Below are 9,358 nucleotides of genomic sequence, written 5' to 3' on the forward strand. Positions count from 1 at the left end.
CATATGTCATTGGTACCGATGTGGATCACGACCTCTGGCTGTTCACCCTCCCGCAGAAGAATGTCCTGCAGCCGCTCCATGAAATCCTTGATACTGGCACCAGGGAGGCAACACACCATCCGGGAGTCACGTTTACTGCCGCAGAAACGCCTGTCTATTCCCCTTAACTAATGAACCACTACTTCTCTTCCATCCCTCTTCCTCCCGTCCTGTGCAGATCTGCCACCTGTGGTTTCACAAACTTGGCTCTGACTGCATTCCTCTAGGAACCATCAACCTCACGAGTATCCAAAATGAAAAACCTATTAGCGAGTGAAAACCCCCTGGGGGACTGCTGCACTACCTACTGCATTCTCTTAGACTGCTTGGCAGTCATTTATTCCCTATCTGCCTGCATGCTTCTAACCTCCGTAAACATGCTATCCATGTAGTCCTTCACCTTGCGGATGCACAGCAATGACTCCAGCCGCCGTTCGAGTTTTGAAACCCGGAGTTCAAGTTTCTGCAACCTGTGATGCTTCCTGCAGATGCGTTCATCTGGGACACGTGATGCGTCCACGACTTCCCGCATACCGCAGGATGTACATTCCACTCGGAAAAGGTTCCCTGCCATACCTTAACTTTATAGACTTATTTATTATGGGTAGAATAGATTACCACATACTCACCAAACAACTCCTTCCACTGCACTAAAGTGGGAATCAAATACTGGATTATCTTCACTGCCACTGAAGTAATGCTAACTGCTTGAAATTTGTTTGGATTGTTCAATCTTCTGTTTGAAATATAAGAATCACATTCGCTGTCCAGAAGTTCTCCAGCTCTATTCCATATTCTGATTATTACGACTGAACAGATAATTGTGACTCTGCTAATTCTTCACTATCTTTGTTAGTATGTGTGGCTGTAATCTATCCAAACCAGAAAGTTTATCATCTCTTTGATTACTTTAGCACATATGATCCCAATTTCTATCTTAAATAACCCGAAGTTTTACAATGAAATTATTCACTATTATTTGACAGTTCAGTTTCTCCTCTCAGAGGCCTCTTTCCATTCGTCAGGCTCGGAATCGTCATCCAATTCTGTGCCTACCATCCCACAACACACATGAGTTCCTTCATACTGAGCATAGAGCTGCTCTGCAGAGGTCCATTTACATTTATGACCGTGTCTGACTATCCCTCTCTGGTTCAAATCCAGTAGAACTGAGCTGTCCTTAAACTCACAATGGATGGCACCTTGCCTGAGAGACACATTGGGGTCGTTTTCAGGCCAGTGTCCCCCACCATCCTCAGCTAGCACATTCCGAGGATGCCATTTGGAACGGATTTGTTTTGTTTCAATCTCTCGTCATTCCCACTTGATCTCCTCTCTTCATCACTGGTTCTGTTCTGGGAAGTGAAAACGCACAGGATCCAGATCCTGACCCCGGTGCAGGGACCATGCATACTGTATAGGTGTGTGGACCTCTTGTGCGAGCTTGGAAAATTTCACTCTCAAATGGTGTCGCTATGGGCGCTGTTCTGTTGCTAGATGCACTGCTTTAGTGGAGGATACCTGGGCCATTCTTTGTTCCAATCCAACGACAGTCCTCTCCTTGTGTAAATTTATTTGATAGTTTGATGACTGTTCTTGTGCTATTATCTTCTTTTTACTTGAACTGCAAAATGTCATCAACTCTGCTTCTAATTTCCACCCATCCCTCGACTTCAAATGGTCAGTCTCTGACAATTCCCTTCCCTTCATCGACTTCTCGACCATCATTTCAGGGGATTGGCTGCCCAACAATATCGACTATAATCGCACCGTCATCCACACCTTTCATTTGATCGGTTTCTACTTCCTCCAGCCCTCCTTCCTGGGAAACCTCTGTTCCATTCTCCAAGTTTTTTACACCTCTGCTCCATCTGTTGCGATGATGCTGGCTTTCACACCAGTGCTTTTGAAATGCCTTCGTTTTTCCTCAACCGAGAATTCCTCTCCATTGTGACTAACAGAGCTCTGGACCATGTCCTTCCCATTTCCCATGTCACTGGCTTCACCCCATCCCCTCCCTTCCAGAACCAAGGTCAGCTTGTCCTTGTCCTCAACTTCCAACTCATCATCCTCCACATTCAAAGCATCATCCTCCAACATTTCTGCCAAATCCAGCAAAGCTCATCAACAACCGCATGTGCTTCTCCCCTCCCGTCCCCCCGTGTTGACTCCTCAATCACCCAACACCCGTTTCTTTTTTAAGAATACCTTTCCATGCAAGCATAGTAGATGTAACACCTGCCCTCTCACCTCATCATTTCCCGATGTCTAAGGCCCTGCTTGCACTTCTATATTACATTGTAACTGGATTCGGTGCTCACAATCGAGTCTCCTGTACATCAGAAAGGGAGCAAACGCAGATTGAGTGATTACTTTGCTAAACCTCTCCATTCAGTCCACAATCATGACCCTGAGCTTCCAGTCGCTTGTCAAGTTAATTTTATATCGCACTCAGACCTTGCTATCCTCGACCTCCTACAATAGCCCACGGAATCTCACCAAGGAACAGCACCAGATTTTCTGATTTGGCATTTTATTGCCTGTAGGACCCAACGCTGAGATTAAAAACTTCCACTTATAACCACCGCTCAAACGTCCTCAGATGGCTTATGCTGTTATGAAGGATGGCTACACTTGAGTCACTGGAATTGCAGGGTGTGTGAGGCTGGTGCTTGGGAAGGACTTCCCCTTCTGTTACTAAACTGGCAGCTGATCCACACCACTGGGACCTCCCCGCACCCCCCCGGTTCCTTGTCACTTGTCAGGGCAATTGGAGCCATCTTTTCTTTTTAGATTTTTAACTCTCTCCTCTTGCTCTGTTATTCTGTTGTGACAATTCATACCACATCTGGACCCATCCTCTGTTTCTTTAATTGTTCCATGTGCCTTGCACTATCATCCCTTTATCACTGAATCACTCCTGTCCTCCACCCAATGACAGATATCTCCCATTTCTTTTTCTTTCCTCCAAATCCCACTTTTAATGGCTGTATGATTGCTTGTAAACAGATAATCTCCAGTCTCTTCCAGTTATGAGGATAACCGTTCACATGAAAGTTTACTGTTGCTTCTTTCCCCACATACACTGCCCGACGTGCTGAATATTTTCAGCAGTTTCCAAATTAATCAGCTTTACTGTTGTTTCGCTATTTTGTTTTCACGACAATGCTTAAGCCTCGATATCAACAGGGGTGTGAGATAGGTAGTAACAGGAGTTTCAGATTTCTAACTCCACAGACTGCCTCTTCTGTGTTGTGGGGTTCCCCACCGTGAAATAGGCCGATTGATGGGCTTGGCTTCCACGAAGGAGGCTGGAGCAGATCTCAGGATCGGCTATCAAGATCCTTCCCACCCGATAGGGGGTTCATTGAGTGATATTGGGGGTTGTACAACTACCGACACTGCAGGAGGTGAGATTTTGATCGTTAAGCCAGCAATTCCCGAGCCCAGAGAGGAGTCGTCTATTGTGTAGGATGGTCTGCGAATGGGGAGGATGAGGGCGAGGGGGAGTTTCTGATCCTCAACACCGGGGAGGGGTCTGCAATGCTGAAGCATTGTCCCAGATAGTGTGAGGGAAATGTTTGATCCAAGACACGATGGAAGGTCCGGTTCTGGATAGCAGGGTATAATTCCGTGCTGGGTTCGAATCCCGGACAGTGTTCAATCCTGTGGTTGGGGTTGGGGGCGTGTGTGGGGGAGGGGCTAGGGAGCAGTGTCTATTCTTCATGTGAACCGATGCTGCTAGTGATCCAATACAGAGCGACCAGCTTCATCCCAGAGTGGTGGATGGTTCTGATTGCCAATCTCGCCTGTCTTTCAATGTGGCTTCGGTTATAAACGGGGAAACCTGGCCGCCACACTTGCATCTATAGAACAGATTACATCAGAGACTCCCAGGATGATTAAAATATTTAAATTGCCAACACTACTCCTGGGATCAGTTCTCGGTCCGTCCCCTGTACTGACTCCAATAAACCCGGAAGTTGGTGGGTCACATGTACATTGGGATCAAAGAAGAAAGAACAAAGAACAGTACAGCACAGGAACAGGCCATTCGGCCCTCCAAGTCTTTGCCGAACTTGATGCCTGCGTAAACTAAAACCTTCTGCACTTCCGGGGCCCATATCCCTCTATTCCCATCCTATTCATGTATTTGTCAAAATGCCTCTTAAAAGTCGCTATCGTGCCTGCTTCCACCACTTCCACTGGCAGCAAGTTCCAAGCAGTCACTGCCCTCTGTGTAAAGGACTTGCCTCGCACATCCCCTCTAAACGTTGCCCCTTGCACCTTAAACCTATGTCCCCTAGTAACTGATTCTTCCACCCTGGGAAAAAGCTTCTGACTATCCACTCTGTTCATGCCGCTCATAACTTTGTAAACCTCTATCATGTCGTCCCTCCACCTCCGTCGTTCCAGTGAAAACAATCCGAGTTTATCCAACCTCTCCTCATAGCTAATGCCCTCCAGACCAGGCAACATCCTGGTCAACCTCCTATGTACCCTCTCCAAAGCCTCCACGTCCTTCTGGTAGTGTGGCAAACAGAATGGCACGCAATATTCTAAGTGTGGCCTAACTAAAGTTCTGTACAATTGCAGCATGTCTTGCCAGTTTTTATAGTCTATGCCCCGACCGATGAAGGCAAGCATGCCGTATGCCTTATTGACTACCTTATCCACCTGCGTTGCCACTTGCAGTGACCTGTGGACCTGTACGCCCAGATCTCTCTGCCTGTCAATACTCCTAAGGGTTCTGCCATTTATTGTATACCTCCCACCTGCATTAGACGTTCCAAAATGCATTACGTCACATTTTTCCGGATTAAACTCCATCTGCCATTTCTCCGCCCAAGTCTCCAACTGATCTGTATCCTGCTGTATCCTCTGACAATCCTCATCACTATCCGCAACTCCACCAACCTTTGTGTCATCTGCAAACTTACTAATCAGACCAGCTACATTTTCCTCCAAATCATTTATATATACTACAAACAGCAAAGGTCCCAGCACTGATCCCTGCAGAACACCACTAGTCACATCCCTCCATTCAGAAAAGCACCCTTCCACTGCGACAATCTGTCTTCTATGACAGAGCCAGTTCTTTATCCATCTTGCCAGCTCACTTCTGATCCTGTGTTATTTCACCTTTTGTACCAGTCTGCCATGAGGGACCTTGTCAAAGGCTTCACTGACGTCCATATAGATAACATCCACTGCCCTACCTTCATGAATCATCTTTGTCACTTCCTCGAAAAACTCAATCAAGTTAGTGAGACACGACCTCCCCTTCACAAAACCATGCTGCCTCTCGCTAATAAGTTCGTTTGTTTCCAAATGGGAGTAAATCCTGTCCCAAAGAATCCTCTCTAATAATTTCCCTAAAACTGACGTAAGGCTCATCGGCCTAAAATTTCCTGGATTATCTTTGCTACCCTTCTTAAACAAAGGAACAACATTGGCTATTCTCCACTCCTCTGGGAGCTCACCTGTAGCCAATGAGGATGCAACTATTTCTGTCAAGGCCCCAGCAATTTCTTCCCTTCCCTCCCTAAGTATTCTGGGGTCTATCCCATCAGGCCCTGGGGACTTATCTACCTTACCGCTTTGCAAGACACCCAACACCTCCTCCTTTTTGATAATGTGATGACTGAGACTATCTACACTCCCTTCCCTAGGCCCATCATCCACCAAGTCCTTCTCTTTGGTAGATACTGTTGCAAAGTACTCATTTAGCACCTCGCCCATTTCCTCTCGCTCCACACATAGATTCCCTTCTCTGTCCTTGAGTGGGCCAGCCCTTTCCCTAGTTACCCACTTGCTCTTTATATACGGATAAAAAACCTTGGGATTTTCCTTAATCCTGTGTGCCAATGACTTTTCATGACCCCTTTTAGCCGTCCTGACTCCTTGCTTAATTTCCTTTCTACTGTCTTTATATTCCTCAAGGGATTCATCTGTTCCTAGCCTTCCAGCCCTTACGAATGCTTCCTTTTTCTTTTTGACTAGGCTCACAATATCCCACGTTATCCAAGGTTTCCGAAACTTGCCAAACTTATCCTTCTTCCTCACAGGAACATGCCGGTCCTGGATTCTAATCAACTGACGTTTGAAAGACTCCCTCATGCCAGATGTTGATTTACCCTCAAACAGCCTCCCCCGATCTAAATTCTTCAGTTCCTGCCTAATATTGTTAATATTTGCCTTCCCCCAATTTAGCACCTTCACCCGAGGACTACTCTTATCCTTATCTACAAGTACCTTAAAACTAACGGAATTATGGACACTGTTCCCAAAATGCTCCCCTACTGAATCTTTGAACACCTGGCCGGGCTCATTCCCCAATACCAGATCCAGTACAGCCCCAGCCCTATTTGGACCATCTACATATTGTTTCAAGGAGCCCTTCTGGATGCTCCTTACAAATTCTGCCCTATCCAAGCCCTGATCACTAAGTCAGTCCCGGTCAATATAGGGGAAGTTAAAATCACTCACCACTACAACCCTGTTACCTTTACATCTTTCCAAAATCTGTCTAAATATCTGCTCCTCTACCTCCCGCTGGCTATTGGGACTGCACCCTTCCTATTCCTGAGCTCCACCCATATTACCTCGCTGCATGACCCCTCCGAGGTGTCCTCCCGCAGTACAGCTGTGATATTCTCCTTAACAAGTAATGCAACACCACCACCCCTTTTACATCCACCTCTATCCCGCTTGAAGCTTCTAAATCCTGGAACATTTAGCTGCCAATCCTGTCTTTCCCTCAAACAAGTCTCTATAATAGCAACAATATCATCGTTCCAAGTACTAATCCAAGCTCTACGTTCATCTGCCTTACCTGTTATACTTCCCACATTGAAACAAGTGCACTTCAGACCACCAGTCCCGCTGTGCTCCGCAACATCTCCTTGCCTGCTCTTCCTCTCAGTCTTACTGGCCTTATTTACTAGTTCCCCCTCATTTATTTCACTTGCTGTCCTACTGCTCTGGTTCCCACACCCCTCCCACACTAGTTTTCACCCTCCCGAGTGATGCTTGCAAACCTCGCAGCCAGGATATTTGTGCCCATCCAGTTTAGATGCAACATGTCCTTCTTGTACAAGTCCCATCTGTCCCTGAAGAGATCCCAATGGTCCAGATATCTGAAGCCCTCCCTTCTGCAGGAGTCAGTGTTAAGATTTATAAAAAAAACCTCTGACTCGCATCCATCCCACCTGCAAATTTCCTGACCTTATTGTCTTTGTCAGATGCAGAGAATATTTGATCAGTAATTTCCAGTCTCTTTCCCTTCTCTCTCTTACAGTTAATTTACTGGCGATTGTGATCCTCTCCCAGGGAAATTGCGGCCTCTCCACCTGCACCACTCGATACCTGGTGGCCATGGCAATGACGGATCTACTTTTCATTATCAGTGGGGTCTTACTGTGGCGGGTTGCTTTTTCTTATTTCCTAGAATCTTTCCTTGTCATCACCCCTGTATGTATTGTTATCTCTGTCCTGTTTCGTGCAGCCACAGAATTTTCTGTCTGGTTCACCGTTACTTTCACCTTTGATCGATTTATTGCCATTTGTTCCCAGAAGCTGAAAACAAAATATTGCACTGAGAAAACGGCAGCGGTGGTTCTAGCAACAACCTGCATTCTGCTTTGTGTCAAAAACGTCCCCTTCTACTTTGCATATGAACCTTTATGGATAATGGACAGTATACCATGGTTCTGTGCGTTAAAGGCAAGCTATTATATTGATCCTGGATGGGTGGGACTTGACTGGTTTGATACGGTTTTAACCCCATTGCTCCCCTTCGCTTTAATTCTGTTGCTCAACGCTCTGACAGTCAGACACATTTTAGTGGCCAGTCGAGTCCGTAAGGGACTGAGGGGTCAGAATAAAGGAGAGAATCGCAATGACCAAGAGATAGAGAGTAGAAGAAAATCGATTATTTTACTTTTCACCATATCGGGCAGCTTCTTGCTCCTCTGGTTGGTGTACGTTATACATTTCTTCTATTATATCATTACAGGATCAGATCCCGGGCGTTATAATGAATCTGAATATATGTTTCGAAAATTTGCATACATGCTGCGGTTTTTCAGTTGCTGCACAAATACATTTATTTATGCGGTGACTCAGTCCAAGTTCAGGGAGCAGATTAGGAACATGGTGAAATATCCAGTTACATCAATTATTCAATTAATGAATAAACTAAGCAACTGAGAGCAGCCGAGGGGCGGGTCCCATTTAATCCCTTCCATAATTGTAATATTGATCAACGAGGGACAACAGGCAACCGACAGATCTATGACCCGAATACAATGATGGGTGATCACACATGACAAAGAGCAGCAGGGTGACAGTTAAGTAGCGACCCACAGCCAATAGACTACCGGGGCGGGTTCACAACACATGAGTTCAGAGCTTGGCGACGGGCAACCAAGAGTCAGACTGACCCTGGCAGGACAGCCGGGGAAACAGCAGACTGAGTCTCTTCTCCAGCTCCACTGGTTCCATTCTCAGTTCTTCACATCTGCTCAGAAGGTAATGCTTCTTGAAAATAAAAGATGTTGGAAACATCGCCGTGTGAGTTGCTCATTAATTCTTCTATGTTTGGCGGTACCTTTTTGAGTGCATTTCCCTTCCAGTCCCCAGTCTGTTCACTAAGATCTCTCTCTCTCTTTCTTCTCGCTCTCTCTCTTTTTCTCCACACCTCGTGAGTCAGATAGTGGTGCTGGTGTGGGTTCTTTGAGGATTCCCAAGATGTTAGAAATAGAGAAGTACAGCGATCTAGAAGGGTGTAGGGATCGGAGGAGATTCCATATATAAGGGGATTTGTAGGGGCTGGAGAAGTTTGTGGAGATATAGAGAGTTATAGGGGCTGGAGGACGTGACAGAGATTTGGACGATTTTAGGAGCTGAGCGAGGTTTCTGTGATTATGGAGGATTGGAAGGATTCGAGAAGGCAGAAGAGTTAGGGAGGGTTGCAAGGGCTGGAGGAGTTAATAGAGATATGGTGGGTTGTAAGGTTGGAGCACGACATTGAAATAGGATGGGTTGTAGGGCTGTAGGATGTTACAAACATGGGGGCATTGCACGGGTTGTGGTGGTCAGTATTGAGGGGGTGGAGGATTTTAGACACTGGGTGTGTTGTAGGTCTTGAGGAGATTAAGGTGAGTGACACGGCCATGAAGATATTCCAACATAAAGATGAATATTCTAAATTGAGATGCTTTGGACCAGAATCAAATGTTGGTCAGTGAACAATGAAGAACTGGATGAATTGGATCTGATGTGAGTTAAGACATTGGGTAACAGAGAGTTGGATGAG

The 9,358-nt window shown here is 46.0% G+C and overlaps 1 protein-coding gene across 1 annotated transcript; it reads left to right on the top strand.

The window, feature by feature from the left end:
• Positions 1 to 2,663: 2,663 nt before the first annotated feature.
• On the top strand, positions 2,664 to 8,250 carry LOC137345127 (probable G-protein coupled receptor 139). The gene is made up of 2 exons (XM_068008595.1): positions 2,664 to 2,694; positions 7,340 to 8,250. Exons 1-2 carry the CDS (start codon positions 2,664 to 2,666, stop codon positions 8,248 to 8,250), a joined length of 942 nt encoding a protein of 313 aa, XP_067864696.1.
• Positions 8,251 to 9,358: the final 1,108 nt, after the last annotated feature.

Source organism: Heterodontus francisci, chromosome 28 (genome assembly GCF_036365525.1).
Source record: "Heterodontus francisci isolate sHetFra1 chromosome 28, sHetFra1.hap1, whole genome shotgun sequence".
Taxonomy (NCBI): Eukaryota; Metazoa; Chordata; class Chondrichthyes; order Heterodontiformes; family Heterodontidae; genus Heterodontus; species Heterodontus francisci.